At 40.1% G+C, this 19359-nt stretch overlaps 1 protein-coding gene across 5 annotated transcripts in view; it reads right to left on the bottom strand.

Annotated features, from left to right (window-relative positions):
- Nucleotides 1-8813: 8813 nt before the first annotated feature.
- The window catches only part of LOC124007819, a 46939-nt gene continuing 36393 nt past the window's right edge, over nt 8814-19359 (bottom strand). Inside the window, exons 5-15 of one of the 5 annotated variants that reach the window (XM_046318602.1) lie at nt 18770-18796; nt 18563-18619; nt 18037-18177; nt 17132-17164; nt 16796-16828; nt 16618-16683; nt 14059-14106; nt 13888-13914; nt 10300-10584; nt 10057-10083; nt 8814-9975 (exon numbers count right to left, since the gene is read on the bottom strand). In XM_046318602.1, coding sequence (XP_046174558.1) covers nt 10061-10083; nt 10300-10584; nt 13888-13914; nt 14059-14106; nt 16618-16683; nt 16796-16828; nt 17132-17164; nt 18037-18177; nt 18563-18619; nt 18770-18796 — 740 coding nt within the window. In that variant the 3' untranslated portion in view covers nt 8814-9975; nt 10057-10060. Of the gene's footprint in view, nt 9980-10056; nt 10084-10299; nt 10585-13887; nt 13915-14058; nt 14107-16617; nt 16684-16795; nt 16829-17131; nt 17165-18036; nt 18178-18562; nt 18620-18769; nt 18797-19359 lie in introns of all 5 variants that reach the window. The other 4 variants (XM_046318601.1, XM_046318597.1, XM_046318603.1 and 1 more) reach the window with 4 other exon arrangements.

Raw genomic sequence — 19359 nt, 5'->3', positions numbered from 1 at the left:
AGACTGTTGTCCTTTCACCATTATGTCAGGTCCCACAGCTCCTTCATGTACTCATGATCATGGGTCCATTCTGGGGATACACATTCTTGTGATAATGTAAAAAAAAAAAAAAAAATGTTATTACAGGATTTACACCCAGAGCCCTGAGTCTGCTAACCAGTTTGTGGGTCAGGATGGCGTTAAAAGCAGAGCTAAAAAATAAAATGCACTCTGACGCATGTAAAAATGTATAATTGACATTTGTTGGGAGAATAGGCAAACATGTTGTTCCAGTGATTTTTTTTGCTACTATGTGCTACACAATATCTATTGTTCCTGTTTTTTAAAATCGATATCGACTGGGCTGCAGTGGAGATGGTAAGAAGCTTCGATATCATGGAGACATAACTTCTAACGTCCTTTCCTGGTACACCCACACAGACAAAAATGCCAACCAGCGGCTCTCCGTCCTACGGTGGCTGAAGACGTTTTGCCTGACGTCAAACATTAGCAAGAGTGTCGGATTGAAGTGTTGAAGAAATGTAAACACAACCATAAGAGCAGATGACTTTTTTTGTCATATTTACTGACACAGTTTTAAAATGTCTAATTGTAGTCACTTTCAATTGATTCATTGACTCCAAGAACCATAGATGGTTTGTAGTTCATAACATTAACACAACTGACCGATGTTACTTGACTGTAAATTGGGATACATGTTTTAATGACATTGGATATTTGATTGGGGTTAATGATACTTGATGAATCAGGTATTCTCTGCTGCTTCATCAGCCTCTCCCTTGCCCACTCCGAGCTCCTCTTCATGGTTCCCTTCTGCAAGACAATTGTGTGAAAATAAAGTGGAAGGAATGGGAACCCTATTCCTTTGAAGCAGTACAGAGTATATGCCTGAAGGCATTTTACCATAATAAGCTTCGATGGAATATAAATAATCAAAAAACCAAGTGTACATGCCCATTAAAGTCTACTCTGTTCGAAAGCTGACATGTAGATGTTAGCAAGGGTTTTTACAAAGTTGTCACTAGACAAATTTGCTTTGTGTGAGCTTTTCAGTGTCTTCATGCCAAATGCGAGCTAGCACGGCTAACGCTAGCCTACCTTCAGCCGTTGTTTTGCTTAAATACAAGGTTTTGGGCTAAAAACGTAACTCAAAAAGCATGTCCTGCTTCAGTACTGGCCAATAAGTCACATTTAGGTAGCTTGTCTTCCTTTAGTCAATGATAAAGACCAACGAGAACTACCGGGATGTTGAGCATCTCCGTTGTCTAATCTATGTATGCCTGGCCCTGCATTCAAGCCAAGCTTGTTGGTATGTCATTTACCTTGATAGTATTAACATAATTCAATGTGTTTCTGTGGCAGTTATAGTTGACATGTTTTTTCAGCAGGGCTTTTAATAAAACACAAGACAGGCGCGGTTCACTGTGGCTAGCAGTTTGAGGCAAAGTATATGATATATATATATATTTAACCTTTATTTAACTAGGCAAGTCATCTAAGAACAAATTCTTATTTTCAATGACGGCCTAGGAACAGTGGGTTAACTGCCTGTTCAGGGGCAGACCGACAGATTTGTGCCTTGTCAGCTCGGGGGTTTGAACTTGCTAGTCCAACACTCTAACCACTAGGCTACCCTGCCGCCCCAATATGGCCAGGGTTCGAGGCTACCGACATTAGCTAAATTAGTTGGCAAGTATCTGATTTAGTTTATGCTAAGCACTGCTGATCCTGGTGTGAGATTAATGTTGGCTGAATTTTAAAGCCAGTGATGAGAAACAGATCCTTCAACTGTAAACTAGCTGATAAACTTTAAGATTCAATAACAACAATTTTCCAAGACAAAACCGTTACCTTGTAAATGTTCATACTCTGCTTGCAATGCAAGTGGAAAAGGAAGTTCCTTCAAACTGTGAAACCTGGTTGAAAGGAAGAGGGGAATTGTCTAGTAAAATGTTCATATTAAAGAACGTGTTATGTTAGCGTGTGTAAGTGTATATTTAGCAGCTGTAGGGGTTCATTTGACTTGTGCAGGACCGCTGACAGCTGTTTATTTAGCACATGTTGGACCGCCTGCACAAGCTTATTAGACGCATGTTTGGCGTTAATTTAGTGCGTGAAGATGTTTATTCGCGTTAATTTAGCGCCTGCACCTGTTTACTTTACACACGTAGCATTAAAAAGATTGCGTTTTGACCATGTGCTTTAAGACCCAAACGGTGTTCCATACAGATGTACACACACACACACACACACACACACACACACACACACACACACACACACACACACACACACACACACACACACACACACACACACACACACACACACACACACTTACTGATAACAGATAGTGTATATGTCTTGTCTAGCAGTTTGCTGTTGAACTCCACAGAATAAACTCCACTGTCTGTTTTCATCAATCCACTGATTCTCAGCTCTCCAGTAGTTTGGTCCAGGGTTGTACGCTCTTTAAAGTCAGCATAGATGTCCAGACCACCAAAATCCTTGTCCCATTCTGCCACCTTGTACTTCCCATGCTTCCATAGGATGCTTGTGATGGGGTCAGTCACTGTGGACTTGTCCGGCGTCAACACGAGCTTCCCTCCCACTTTATGATAAAGATACTCTGGAAAAGCAGACATCTCATACATGTATCAGAGAGGAATAATTTGGCAAACTGCTTATGAGGCACTGCAATACATAACCGTCTGTTTCTACACGACCACACATACACACAGATGTACACACACACACAAACTGATAACAGAATGTATATGTCCCCTAAAGCAGTGTGCTGTTCAACTCAACAGAATAAACTCCACTGTCTGTTTTCTACATAGTGCAACATTCAAAATGTCCCACAACACTAGCAGTGTTACTGACATACCAATACATAAGACTGTAACACACTTATGAGTGTCCACTCATCTGGACCAAACACCTCTCCAACTGGCTCACTGACTTCCCCACTAACAGCATTATTCAGCTTGCAGATGTACTTGTAACCGCTGGTTGATTTGCCAGTGTTGCTCTTACAGACATTCTGCTGTTTGTCTAAGACCTCCCACGGCCCCTCTCCCACTTTCCAGCTGTAGGTGACTGGTTGAGCATCAGTGGTGTCACCTTCACAGGTCAGAGTGCAGGAGGTTTTGTCTGGGTTACAGGAAGAAGTGATTGTAGGTTTGGGGACTGCCCCTGTAAATAGAGGAAAGAAACAGGAATAATTTGGGAAAATGCTTGATATAGTGTTGCACGGTATACGGAATCTTAAGGTACTTTTTCAATACTAGAACATGAAAAATGATTTGGCACTAGAATTTGCATTACTTTCGGTGCTGCAGATGTCCCCCTTAACTGCGCACAGTGCCTGCTCCACTTAGCCTGCATATTGGGGGTCTGTTCTGCATCGTGTTGGCTCCCCACGCTGCACAGAAGTTAACACACTTGAATAGCTACCACCACTAAATGTTGTGGAAGGACCTGAAACGAGCAGCTCATGCGCCAAAACCCTCAAGTATCCACATGTTGTTTTATTAGTTCACTCAGGTTTCCTTTATCTAATATTATGTTTTGGTTGAAGATCAAAAAATATTCTGTGTCAAAACATGTTGCCGAAATAGAAAAAAAATCAGAAAGGGGGCAAATACTTTTTCACGGCACTATATACACAAACACACACATATAACAAGGTACTGGTGACAGAAAGTTTATGTCTTGTAAACAGTGGCGATCTTGGTGGGGCAAAAAGTAAATAAAATGGTAGCTGCATGCCAGCAAATCCACAACTCAACACTAACAATTGCACTATAACAGTGGCAAACGGCGCCCAACAGCAGACCCTTCTTTTCAGCATCATGGAGGGAATCCTTACCACCGCTACTACTGGCTATCAGCGGAGCTTTATCTGGCATCGAAACAATTCATTCAGACTCATTTACTGACTTTTAAATAACATAGCTGATCTGGCTGACTTGCTTAAACGAATGTGGTTTCTACTGACAATTTAGGTGTACAAACTATGGCACAAGGGAACGATGAGTGTATAGAAGGCAATCCGTAATTTTGATTATGACATTAATGAGCGAGCTAAAATGGGCGTAGTCACAATAACTATTTGTTCAGCACTGTCACGTCTACTCCTGCTCCTCCCCTCCGGTGTTTGACTTCGCCAGAATACTAACCATCGGTCCTGGGATTCATCATTATGCACACCTGGCATCCATCATTAAGCGCACCTGCAGATCATTATGATTCACACCTGGACGCTATTATCTTTCTGTCCCTCCCTTACGTTCATTCCTGTCGGTATTGTTCATGTGTTCATGCATCGTCGCCGCTGTCTCGTTTCATATTTGTTATTTTATTAAACGTTTCACCTGCTTCTCGAGTCACAGCGTCGTCATTACAAGGACTTTTGAAATGTACAACGACAGAATTCAGAACATGGTCCGTTCTTAAAATATTCTCTCTGTACGCCAAGTCAGAACCGTATGATAAATAAAGGGGCCATATAAGCAGACGAAAGTTATTTGAATACTAAATGATGACATTTCTCTAAAACAGGCTATAGGCTACATGTGCACCACCAAGTCAGAACATTAGGCTGTTATGAAGGGGAATGGGATCAAATTATTAAGGTGAGGCACTTGGGTTACTAACAGGTGAAATACAACAGTTTGCAAACTGATATGTGACACGTATTAACACAAATAACAGGCAAAACTTTTTTATAGCTAAACAGATGGGGCTCTGCTGTTACACTCCACAGAATAAACTCCACTGTCTGTTTTCATCAATCCACTGATTCTCAGCTTTCCAGTAGTCTGGTCCAGGGTTGTACGCTCTTTGAAGGCAGCATAGATGTCCAGACCACCAAAATCCTTGTCCCAGTCTGCCACCTTGTTCTTCCCATGCTTCCATATGATGCTTATGATGGAGTCAGGCACTGTGGACTTGTCCGGCGTCAACACAAGCTCACGCCCCACCTTAAGATTAAGCTGATCTGGAAAAACAGACATTCCAAACATATAAAAGATTATTGATGTATTCAAATTAGAAGCCAGAGTAACACTTTATTTTAAAGGGTATTAAAAAATTACATTAACTTTCTGAGCTGCCCACTTTGCCCACTCACTGCCGCTGGAGTTAACTGAGGGTATCATCATGATTGAGACACTACAATTATTGAGATATTACAAAATTACCCAGGCCTCACAGTGCATCCAAAATCAACACTTCTAATGCTTCCCCCAGAGAAGGTAGAGAAAGCAAGAAGCCCCACTATCCAATTTTTTCTAATCGAGCGGGGCATCTCTGGTCTACTTATTGCCCAGACCCCATGGAGGGGGTTCCCCAGGGTTAGACATCACACTGGATAATTGTTTCTGGGTGGGGTGGGTGAGGCAAGCAGGAGGGGGAAGTAAGTAGATCAGAGCCAGCTGTTCCCTCTCGCGTGAGCATGCCAGATATTATGGATGAACCATGAGCTCACACAGGAAAAGCATGCTCACACCACACAGTAAAAGTATACTAACATGAGAGAGGAAAATACCCACTTAAGACCAGAACCGTCACCATTCTTTTCAATGGTAAAAGGCCTCGGTAAAATGTGTTATTTATCCACCACCTTTGCTTCCACTTCTAAACAACAACTATAACTATGTATACAGAACCAAAATATAAACACAACATGTAAAGTGTTGGTTCCATGAGCTGAAATAAAAGATCCCAGAAATTTGCCATATGCACAAAAAGCTTATTTCTCTCAAATGTTGTGCACAAATTTGTTTACATCCTTGTTAGTGAGCATTTCACCTTTGTCAAGATAATCCATCCACCTGACAGGTGTGGTACAGTGGGGAGAACAAGTATTTGATATACTGCCGATTTTGAAGGTTTTCCTGCTTACAAAGCATGTAGAGATCTGTAATTTGTATCATAGGTACACTTCAACTGTGAGAGACGGAATCTAAAACAAAAATCCAGAAAATCACATTGTATGATTTTTAAGTAATTAATTTGCATTACAGACCTCTACATGCTTTGTGAGTAGGAAAACCTGCAAAATCGGCAGTGTATCAAATACTTGTTCTCCGCACTGTATGTCAACAAGCTGATTAAACAGCATGATCATTACACAGATGAATATTGTGCTAGGGACAATAAAAGGCCACTCTAGAATGTGCAGTTTTGTCACACAACACAATGCCACAGATGTTTCAACTGTACCAGGCAGATGACTGGCGTCATTTGGGCAAGCTGTTTGCTGACATCAACCTTGTGAACAGTGTGCCCCATTGTGGCGGTGGAGTTATGGTATGAGCAGACAAAAGCTAAAGACAATGAACACAATTGCATTTTATCTATGGCCATTTGAATGCACAGTTACCGTGACAAGATCCTGACGCCCATTGTCGTACCATTCATCCACCGCCATCACCTAATGTTTCAGTATGACAATACACAGCCCCATGTCGCAAGGAACTGTACACAATTGCAGGAAGCAGAAAATGTTCAGGTTCTTCCATGGCCTGCATATTCACCAGGCATGTCACCCATTGAGCATGTTTGGGATGTTCTGGATCGATGTGTTCCAGTTCACCAGTTCCAGTTCACGCCAATATGCAGCAACTTCGCACAGCCATTGAAAAGGAGTGGGCCAACATTCCACAGTCTGATCAACTCTATGCAAAGGAGATGCGTTGCGCCTCATGAGGAAAATGGAGGTCACACCAGATACTGACTGGTTTTCTGATCCACGCCCCTCCATTTTTTTAAGGTATCTGTGTTTTTATTAGCAGTGTCGTAAGATTATGCTGTATTGACTTGTGATATCCTTGTTTGTAATCAGCACACATAACAGACCAGTAACTTGTAATAAACACGAGTGCATCTTTAAAAGAAGAGTTTTGCGCCACCCAGACAACAACCTGTGCAACAGAATAACCTACCTGATGATACTGCGCAGAGTATCGCTTCTGTCAAAGTGACGCTATGAAGTGTGAGCCTTTTCTTAGAAGTAATTTTGCTAGTTTGTTTGTAGCTACCGACTTTTTGTAGTATGTTGACTCACTGTGGCAGTCTTACGCCTGCCTACCTAGCAGACATGACGTAAAAGTGAAAGTAAAACTTTTCTGTAATTTTTTGGTTTTATTTTAGATTCCTCAAAGTAGCCATCCTTTGCCTCAACCCTCAATTGGGTTGAGGTCGAGTGATTGTGGAGGCCAGGTCATCTGATGCAGCAGTCCATCACTCTCCTTCTTGGTCAAAGTCCCCTTACACAGCCTGGAGATGTATTGGGTCATTGTCCTGTTGAAAAACAAATGATAGTCCCACTAAGCGCAAACCAGATGGGATGGCGTGTCGCTGCAGAATGTTGTGGTAGCCATGCTGGTTAAGTGTGCCTTGAATTCTAAATAAATCACTTACAATGTCACCGGCAAAAGCACCCTCACACCATCACACCTCTTCCTCCATGCTTCACGGTGGGAACCACACAAGCAGAGATATCCGTTCACCGACTCTGCCTCTCACAAAAACACGGCAGTTGCAACCAAATATCTCAAATTTGGAAACATCAGATAAAAATACATTTCCACCAGTCTAAGTGTCCATTGATCGTCTTTCTTTGCCCAAGCAAGTCTTCTTCCTATTGGTGTCCTTTAGTAGTGGTTTCTTTGCAGTAATTAGACCATGAAGGACTGATTCATGTAGTCTCCTCTGAAAAGCTGATGTTGAGATGTGTGTTACTTGAACAACCTGAGGTGCAGTTAATTGATGATTTCTGAGGCTGGTAACCTTAATTAACTTATCCTCTGCAGCAGAGAGAACTCTGGGTCTTCATTTCCTGTGGCGGTCCTCATGAGAGGCAGTTTTATCATAGCGCTTGCTGGTTTTTGCGGCTCCACTTGAAGAAACTTTCAAAGTTCTTGAATTTTTCTGGATTGACTGACCTTCATGTCTTAAAGTAATGATGGGCTGTCATTTGTCTTTGCTTATTTGAGCTGTTCTTGCCATAATAAGGACTTGGTCTTTTACCAAATAGGACATCTTCTGTATACCACCCCTACCTTGTCCCAACACAACTGATTGGGTCAAAGGCATTAAGAAAGCAAGAAAGTCCACAAATTAACTTTTAACAAGGCACACCTATTAATTGAAATGCATTCCAGGTGACTACATCATGAAGCTGGTTGAGAGAATGCTAAGAATGTATCTGTACTTTACTATTTATATTTCGGACAACTTCTTCACTGCATTTCTAAAGAAAATAATGTACTTTTTACTCCATACATTTTCCCTGACACCCAAAAGTATGTGTCACATTTTGAAGGCTTAGCAGGACAAGAAAATTGTCTAATTCACACACTTATCAAGACAACATCCCTGGTTATTTTGCCTCTGGAAAAATTCAAGAACTTTGAAAGTTTCTTCAAGTGCAGTTGCAAAAACCATCAAGAGCTATGATGAAACTGGCTCTCATGAGGACCACCACAGGAAAGGAAGACCCAGAATTACCTCTGCTGCACAGGAGAAGTTCATTAGAGTTACCAGCCTCATTAATGTCTTCACTAGGATTCTACAATGTAGAAAATTATCAAAATAAAGAAAAACCCCTTGAATGAATAGGTTTCCAAACTTTTGATATATATATATATATATATATATATATATATATATATATATATATATATATATATATATATATATATATATATATATATATATATATATATGTGTGTGTATGTGTGTGTGTTAATAATATAAACAAAATACTCCTATATGAGCGGAGAAAAATACTATGACAAAGATTCTCAGCAGCACCCCTTGTTATTTTCATATTTAAATATATTTGGCCTGAGGGTTTTTTGCAAAATATATAAAGGCTTTTATCAAAACTTCTTACATACAACACACAAACAACACACAAACCACATACACTAGGATTCATGTACAACAAGGGAAAGTGATCATGTCAATATAAGCATACAAACAAGCAAATTCAGTTCAAATACAGTAGGCCTACGGTATGTTCAGGGCATGGAAATTCCTCTGCTTGTTTACTTAATATCTTGACATGTGCATAACACTTGCTAGCAATAATTGTGTTCTTAAATAGAAGAGAGGACAGGTGGAAGATCAGACATATGCAGAGTAGAAGAGGGCAGCTTTGGACATTACTTACTAAACAAGATTCAAATCAACTAACGCGTGTAGCGTTGCCACATTAAATGTGATACGAAACAGAATTAATGGTCATGCATGTATTCCTTGCCATGATGTAAGTGCCACAAAGTGGATAATCTGTTGATTGGCCAGAAATGATACCTGTCAATTTAAGTATGTGGTCATGTGTGTGTGGCTAGGCTATGGTGTGAGGAACAAAGAGAAAATGCTTTTTTGAAAACTTTGCAAGTAAAATAGCTCCGTAATGGTGTAGTTTAAACCTGTTCCACTGGATTATTTGCCAATAAAAGGGAAATGACTGGATTTAAGGACTTCCATTCAACACCACGGAATGATTAGTGTATCTGATTGAATGTGAATTGTTGATCGACTCTCCTGCTCTTACTATTGGAATATAATTTATATTTTTTTGTGGATTTACCTTTTTTGGGAAAGAACTGAATTGAATCTTGGGAATCCTGGATTTAAAGGACATTTTTGGTTGAACTGAATCTCTTTTCTTTGTTGGGCTTGTGCATTTCTATACTTTCAATTTCAAAAAGGTCTTCTAGGGGTCAAACTATTGCCACACATTTCCCACTCCTTGTTTTTATAAAGCACACTTGTTTAGAAAGGACAAATGACTGTTAAAAATGGACCTCAGTTTCACCGAACACAAGCCAGTCTATTGCTATGGAAATGTTCTCTGAACGTTAGAATGTCTTGTCGTCCAGTGCTGGTAACTCAGGTGAGACGGTGGGTTCTCTTGTCTTCATGATCCTCTGCGTACCTCTGGTCCACAGTTCCCTGTCTAGAGAGACGTCAGTTAGTAGGAACAAGAGTTGGTAACAGACTAACAGTCTACATTGTTATCACACTCCAACTTACCGTCCTACAATACGGAATCATATTTCCCTGCAAGAAAACACAATAGGAGAACTGAACTTGAGAAATGAAACCATTCAGAATGAATGTGATTCAAGAATGCTGTAATTACAATGGCACTAATTCCTGCTCTGTTATGACAGTTTAAGATGCCAGTCTTTCCCATCTATTTGAGACTGAGGTCTGTACATTTATCCTGATGCATTTAGAGGGACTTGAGGTTTACTATCCCTTTCTAATACACACCTCCTTTTGCCTCTCCTTCAGCTGCGTTTAGGTCAGCCCCTGGTGCAGCGCTGCCATCCGTTTTAGACTCATCCTCGCCCACTTGTGCAGCACTGCCATCCGTTTTAGACTCATCCTCGCCCACTTGTGCAGCGCTGCCATCCGTTTTAGACTCATCCTCGCCCACTTGTGCAGCGCTGCCATCCGTTTTAGACTCATCCTCGCCCACTTGTGCAGCGCTGCCATCCGTTTTAGACTCATCCTCGCCCACTTGTGCAGCGCTGCCATCCGTTTTAGACTCGGCCACTGAGGAAACAAACAGAGAGGGTAAACCATGTTCTACAGCCTCTCTACTGAACCACCAGTGTTTCCCAGACAGTGTTTTCTTAGACAGGACAAGCCCTCCCACCACAATGTTTTTCAAACCCGACTTGTTCTAACAATCCTCAACATATTTGATGGTAGAATTCCAGTGTAACGTCACTTTCACCTCAATCTGTAACCAGGTGTCCAGCCAACCTTTTTATGTAAGTACATGTCCGATAAATATTTTTTAAAGGCCAGCCTGTTGGAAACAACTAATGTCAGTAAACTTTCCAAATGTCGACAAAATACACAAGACAAGGTGGGATCTTTGTGTCTGTCAAATTAATTATGTGAGAAATGACAGTGGAAACATTTATATGCACAAATATTGATTTAATAATGATCATATTCAAGTAAACTTGGAGTCACGCAATGACGTGTGGTCCTGCCACTACGACTCTGGAAAGTACGCAGTTTATTAGGTTACAGACTAAATAAATGATGAACTTCACAGGGTGGTGAAAGTCCAAGGTGATGAGTTTGATGCTCCTTAAATGAATAAAATAAATATTCAGGGTCTTATTCTGGTGACATGATGATAGATAGTTGGCTGCTGTTTGACAAATAAAAAAAATAATCGAACTTTTGTCCATAATAATCTCATCATGTATGCTATGCCCACACTGTATCTGAGAGCTGTTGGCTAGAGGGCACATTTTTGGGTGAAAAACCATCAGTAGAGTTGAAAATGGGATGGGATACCCACTTAAGTTGTATTTTTTATTCAGTAGATGGGAAATTAACTCCAAATGTTATTTTTATGTGCACCAGGGCATCACGCACAGCCTTTTATCCGCTACAAGTCAGTTTAATGGAAACACATCTCTGGTGGGAAAACATGCATATTGTTTTTATGCAGATTTTAGAATATTCTCATGAAAATCTGTGGCGAATTGGATGGAAACCTAACTAGTGTCTTAACCTTCTTCAGGTTCTGTAACCGGCTTTACACTGCTGGCATTGTTGCCAGCCGTCCCTGAGGACAGAATAACAAAGTTTGTCTATAAATCATCTCCCCCGGTTAAGGGCTGTATGACTCCTATCCTGTCTGTAGTGGGTAGTGGAGCTTACAGGTAGTGGAGCTTACAGGTAGTGGAGCGTACAGGTAGTGGAGCTTACAGGTAGTGGAGCTCTCAGAAGAAATACCTAGCCACACAGAGAATTAAGTTCCTATGATATTCTGAGATATTCAGATACACATCTAATACAGTCTAAAATTTGCTGATGATTTCAGGAAATCTAAGAGTCTGTATGAAAATGTATGGAAAAAACTTTGCAAGACCACAAGCACTGAGCTCTTGGAAGATTTATACTACATTTACACTCTAAGCTACTTCAATAATGAGGACACAACAGAGAACACTAATAAACAACTGCCGTACTGTATATGCACACCTAAGATCTACTGTAAATACAGGTAGAAAGGGTATCATTTCAGAATGACTGTCAGCAATATGGTGTAGATATTAGTAGTACTGGCCCCCACTCACCTACAAGTTGCCACTTACTAACCTTCTATTTTGACAAGAATAACTTCCCAATAAAGTTTTACCAGTAGGCATAGCATCATACACAGTGACTTCCTGCTGACAGTTATCAACACAATTAAAATAAAATAGTCATCTAAGTTCTTGTGATATGCAGATGAGCATCTATGCTACTTCTGCTTTATGACGACAAAACCTGCAAAGGTCTTCAGATGTTCAAACAAAACATGGAAGTTCTGATAACTCAAAATGTTCTGATTGACAGATCAAATAAAGAATAAGACTCACACTGAGGTGCATTAAATAATTGGCTTTTAGAACATACAAACTAGCAAGGGGTAACAGTGACAATCTTTATCCACAGTGTTGCCTCTATGGGTGACATTTTAACTGTGCAAAAAATGCATAGATGTGAAGAGAAACCAAAACCAAACAAATGATTTCAAATACTCATCAAGGCACTTAATTTAAAGCACATTTTCCTGGCAGATTCCAACTGCATCATACACATTTTATATATGTTAGTCCACACACTGCTCACGTTAAACTCACATTAGTAATCACCTTCTCATACTGTATGTAGATGTCACTAAAACATGTTCTTCAAATAAATGCCACCACAAATAATATGAGAAACACATTTCTGGCAACATCTCCACATATCTGCATGGTCAAAATATCCCCACAGAAGTACCATGTAAAAGGTGTGTTAGTGTTACTACCTGTGTTAGTGGGCTGATTGTTATTATTCTGATTCCTGGAGTAATCTCTAAAAGACTTCTCCCCTACAGTGCTATAAACTGTATCCTTGGCAACCCCAGATAGAATCCCTGAAGCTCCACGGTTGGTGACCTGATCATCCCCTACAGCGCAATAAACGATATTCGGGGCAACATCATTTTGATTGTTGCCTGTGTACCGTGTAAAGCTACACCATCCATCAAGATTGTTTACAGCAAACAGAGTAGAAGAGGTTCCTTGAATTTAGGAGGTATTTGCCCTTTTGAGTTTGCATAAGGTTATGATGATAAAACTTGGAAATATTCTGGGTGTCGGGATTACAGCTGTGCATTCTCACACACACACACACACACACACACACACACACACACACACACACACACACACACACACACACACACACACACACACACACACACACACACACACACACACACACACACACACACACACACACACACACACACGCACACGCACACGCACACGCACACACACACGCGAGTAAAGGTTCCTAATTAAATGTAAACAGATTTCTGGTGATGGCCACTGTAACATCTGCAGAATCACACACAGAAGGAAATCAACTACAGCCTCTCTCCTACTGCATAAAACACTGCTTAAAGCTACAATAATGAACTTTTTGGGAGACCCAAACAAATTCATAGAAATGTGAGTTCTAGAGCTTTCATTCTCATTGAAAGCTAATCTAAGAAGCAGTAGCTCTCTTCTATGCTTCCTGTTCTTTTCTACTTTTTTTTTTACACCAGCTTCAAAACAGCTGAATATACAATATTTTTGGTTATGAAAAATATATAACATTTTTGGTTTGGAAAATATATTTGATTTTTGGTACAATGATTCTCTACACAATGACTGCTTGTTCTTCACATGGCCTAATTTTAGTTTAACTACTAGATTTTTAGAAATCAGGAAATGGCGGAGCGATTTCTGCATAGTTCATCTTTAAAGACGTTTTTTATGCTTTATACAGCCTTAAATTAACTGGATTACTTGCCTGGGTCTGGCTGGACTCCATCACTGCCTTTAGATGAGGAGAAGAAAGAAAAGTTAAGCTTAACATTCTCATACACAGACCACATTAGCATTGGTTGTGTTCACTTCTGGATGACATTGAAAAGGATGCTCAATGACAAAATTCCGGGTGAATGCCACTGTGTCTTCTTACAATCAAACTTTGACTCATCGTTAGGACTGTTGGATCTACTAGGTTTATCTGCAAAAGCGAACAGAAGGACAAACGTTCTAATCAGATCATTTCTAGTAACCCTCTAGGTCATGTGTCAAACTCATTCCACGGAGGGCCGAATGTCTGACAATTTTCAGACTGCATTCCAGACATGTAAGACACACCATCCTCCACTTACACTTGCCTTACGCCCTTGGGGGAATCCCCGCAGCCATCTTTGCCGTCGGTCCAAACAATTAGCCAAGCAAGGAAGTTGGCAACATAACCCCTCAGACCTCGTTTGTGATAGTGTGCGAGTGTATAATTCTGTTCACTCCTGGGCCTGAAACGCCTCATAATACAATTTGTGATGATTGTACATCTGCTAAGAGAAGTCAGCCTCAACGTAAAACCAACATCAATATGGAGAAGTCAACATACGTAAGTAAAGAATCATGTAAATAAGTTAATAATTCACCTGACGGCACAAACATCTCATAAAAGTAATGATGTTTTTGTTTGGTTAGCTTTCAACTTTCCCTGACATCACACATAATACGTTTTGATTTACCCAATATCGTTGGATGGCAAGTATTCGATGTCTGCGGATGCGTTGTCTTCTAGCCAAGATAGGAAATGCTATCATAAATGACTGTAGAGAATATAAAGCACCCACACAACAGCTACCGGTGTACCGGTGGTTCCATGACGACTGAAAACACAACCGTGGGACAAATGAGAGACAAATGTCCTGGCAAGGGCGGTCCATTTAACATTCATTCATTCATTCATACATTCCTCCCTTGCCCTTCAAGTGTCAACTCGTCATACGTCATCAGAAGTGTCCACTTAATTTGAGGGCTGGGGGTGTGCCTTTTTACGTATTCGGAATGCAGCCCCACTCCTCCCTTGTAGAGGTCGACCGATTATGATTTTTCAACGCCGATGCCGATTGTTGGAGGACCCCAAAAAAAAAAAAAAAAACGATACCGATTAATCGGCCATTTTTTTTCTTTGTAATAATGACAATTACAACAATACTGAATGAACACATCCTTTAACTTAATATAATACATCAATAAAATCAATTTAGCCTCCAATAAATAATGAAACATGTTCAATTTGGTTTAAATAATGCAAAGAAACAAAGTGTTGGAGAAGAAAGTAAAAGTGCAATATGTGCCATGTAAGAAAGCTAACGTTTCAGTTCCTTGCTCAGAACATGAGAACATATGCAAGCTGGTGGTTCCTTTTAACATGAGTCTTCAATATTCCTAGGTAAGAAGTTTTAGGTTGTAGTTATTATAGGAATTATAGGACTATTTCCCTCTATACCATTTGTATTTCATTAACCTTTGACTATTGGATGTTCTTATAGGCACTTTAGTATTGCCAGTGTAACAGTATAGCTCTCCTCGCTCCTCCCTGGGCTCGAACCAGGAACACAACGACAACAGCCACCCTCAAAGCAGCGTTAGCCATGCAGAGTAAGGGGAACAACCACTCCAAGTCTCAGAGCGAGTGACGTTTGAAACGCTATTAGCGCGCACCCCGCTAACTAGCTAGCCATTTCACATCGGTTACACCAGCCTCATCTCGGGAGTTGATAGGCTTGAAGTCATAAACAGTGCAATGCTTGACGCACAACGAAGAGCTGCTGGCAAAACGCACAAAAGTGCTTTTTGAATTAATGCTTACGAGCCTGCTGCTGCCTACCACTGCTCAGTCAGATACTTGTATGCTTGTACGCTTGTATGCTCAGTTAGATTATATGCAACGCAGGACACGCTAGATAATATCTAGTAATATCATCAACCATGTGTAGTTAACTAGTGATTATGATTGATTGATTGATAGTTTTTTTATGAGATAAGTTTAATGCTAGCTAGCAACTTACCTTGGCTTACTGCATTCGCGTAACAGGCAGTCTCCTTGTGGAGTGCAACGAGTGGCAGGTGGTTATAGCGTTGGACTAGTTAACTGTAAGTTTGCAAGATTGGATCCCCCGAGCTGACAATGTGAAAATCGGTCGTTCTGCCGCTGAACAAGGCAGTTAACCCACCATTCCTAGGCAGTCATTGAAAATAAGAATGTGTTCTTAACTGACTTGCCTAGTTAAATAAAGATTAAATAAAGGTGTAACAAAAAAAACAAAAAAAATTGTCCAAATTGGTGTCCAAAAATTGTTATGAAAACTTGAAATCAGCCCTAATTAATCAGCCATTCCAATTAATCGGTCGTCCTCTACTCCCTTGTACTTGATTGATGAATTAAGGTCACTAATTAGTAAAGAATTCCCCTTACCTGGTTGTGTAGGTCTCCATTGAAATAAGAAAGAAAAACTTGCGGACGCGAAGTCCTCCATGGAATGAATTTGACACCCCTGTTCTAGATTAACCCTTTATATTTGTAATGCACAGTATAATGTATTTAGCTTTTAAGAATCAGTCAGTTATATGAATCATCTGGAACAGATATGGATTGGGTGTACTGTAACTGCCAAACCACTGATTCCAGATCTGTTACAGGTTAAACCATCCGCTTAAGTCTCATACACACCTCCATTCCCCTGCAATTTGTCTGTGTCATCATCCCCTGTTTTTTTGGACAGTAGCCTAACCGTCTCTGCAGAATCACAGAAGGAAAACATTAACTACAGCCTCTCTCCTACGACCTCAAATGCTACTTAAGAAGTTACTTCCACTTTATACAATCTTAAATGAACTGGATGACTTGCCTTGTTCTGGCTGGACTCCATCACTGAGTTTAACTGAGAAGACAGAAAAGTTGAGCTTCGCATTCTCATACACAAACCATATTAGTATTTGTTGTGTTCACTTCTGGATGACAATGAAAAGGATGCTGAGTGACAGAATTCAAGGTGACTGCCACTGTGTCTTACCATCAAGTGTCATTGATTTACACAGCGACTTCCTACTTAAAGTGATTAACAGAATTCAAATAAAATAGATTGATTGCTATGTTCTTGTGATATTCTGAGATATGCAGATGAGCATCTAACTTCTAATGCTACTTCTGCTTCATGACGTCTTAAATTAGCTGGAGGACTTGCCTGTGGTTTGGTTGTTTCCATCACTGGATCTAACTGAAGAGAGAATAGATCAGTTTAGCATTCTCAAACATCTTTGTTGTGACAATATTGAATGATGATGAAGCAACTATTGGATTTGTAACATTCAGTAGATCAGGGGTAGGTAACCCTGTTCCTGGAGTGCAGCAGGATTTCGTTCCAACTAGGCGACACACCAGACCAACTGATCTAATTGATCAGTTCAGTGATTGCCTAAATTCAACGCACTTGGTCTTCCAGGTTGGTTAAATCAAAAACATGATGTTCCTACGGCCCTCCAGGACCAGGGTTGTCTACCCCTGCAGTAGATGAATGGTTTAACCATGAGCTCTTAAAGACACAAAACCTGCAATGGACTTGAGACGTTCTGAAACAAGCCACATCTCTAAACTAGCAACAATCATATGAAACAAAACAACATGGAAACAGTTCTCAGAACTGAAAACGTCCTGAATGAAGATTGTGAAATAATTGGCTTTTCAACAGTACAACCTAGCAAGGGGCGACAGTGACAACCTTTATCCACAGTGTTACCTCTTATGGGTGACATTTTGACAGTGCAAAAATGCATAGATGTAAAGATAAACCAAAACCCAGAAGGTTACTTAAAATACTCATCACAAGTACATAATTTAAAGCACATTTTCCTTGCAGATTACAACTGCATCATACACATTTTATATATGTTAGTCCACACACTGCTCACTTTAAACTCACATTAGTAATCACCTTCTCATACTGTATGTAGATGTCACTAAAACATGTTCTTCAAATAAATGCCACCACAAATAATATGAAAAACACATTTCTGGCAACATCTCCACATATCTGCATGGTCAAAATATCCCCACAGAAGTACCATGTAAAAGGTGTGTTAGTGTTACTACCTGTGTTAGTGGGCTGATTGTTATTATTCTGATTCCTGGAGTCATCTCTTGAAGACTCCTCCCCTACAGTGCTATAAACTGTATCCATGGCAACCCCAGATAGAATCCCTGAAGCTCCACGGTTGGTGACCTGATCATCCCCTGTAAAGTTTCACCATCCACCGACATTGTTTACAGCAAATAGAGTAGAAAGGGTTCCTTGAATTTAGGAGGTATTTGCCCTTTAAAGTTTGCATAAGGTTATGATGAGAAAACTTGGAAAACTTCTGGGTTGTGGGATTACATCTGTGAATTCACACACTCTCTATCACAGTGCATGGAAGGTTGTGGGATTACATCTGTGAATTCACACACTCTCTATCACAGTGCATGGAAGGTTGTGGGATTACATCTGTGAATTCACACACTCTCTATCACAGTGCATGGAAGGTTGTGGATATATACATGAATAATGCTGTGTCTGTATTACTTTGGGGACCCCATTAGCAGGTTGAATATGGACCAGTCTAGTTAAGGTAACACTTACCAAACCTTGCACCACAAAACTTTCTCAAAAAGTCAATCCAGGTGTTTTGGGGATATTCTGAGAGGAAAGAAAGACAAAAATGTAAGACATTATTAACATTTTCATTCAAATGGTTCTTTGTTTTCACTGGAATCCAAATGTTCTACCATTTTTGTGAAGCAGTGAGTATGAAGAATTGAGACAGGAAGAGACAGAGAATTATCCTACTTGTCTTTTTCTTCCACACCAGAAATCCTGAGGAGTAAGAAAATAAATGTTTTATTTTCCAAGTTGATCCATGGTTCTGTAGCTTGTGTTAGCTATATCAGAGTGAGAAATACCTCTTAAAGTACAGGTCTGCATTAACCATTCTGTCAGCTGTTGAGTATGACTTCACCCACATTTACATGCTTAAGCTGCAATAAAAATACATCTTTTCTGAGAGCACCAATAAACAACATGCATACAGTACGTGCACAAGGCCGACTTCAAATGCCAAGATCAATGTGAAAGTAACCAGTGCATAAAACAGCTGACGACGAATGCAAACTATGCTCGATAAATCCTGCACGTGTGTTGGAATAAAAGGCATACAACTAAGTCTTACAATCAACAAGGATGCATGAAGACAAACAAACTCAATGACAAAAATGATAAAGTATACACGTGCTTTTTTGAAGGGAGCTAACATGCTGAACACCCCACTGCTGTTGCAAAATAAATGTACACATACTATGCACTCAGAAAGTATTCAGACCCTTTCCCTTTTTCCATATTTTCTTACATTACACCTTTATTCTAAAATTGATCAAATAAAA

Source organism: Oncorhynchus gorbuscha, linkage group LG21 (assembly GCF_021184085.1).
Source record: "Oncorhynchus gorbuscha isolate QuinsamMale2020 ecotype Even-year linkage group LG21, OgorEven_v1.0, whole genome shotgun sequence".
NCBI classification, from domain to species: Eukaryota; Metazoa; Chordata; class Actinopteri; order Salmoniformes; family Salmonidae; genus Oncorhynchus; species Oncorhynchus gorbuscha.
Note: the sequence above shows the minus strand (reverse complement) of the source record. Positions and strands in the feature narration are given on the sequence as shown.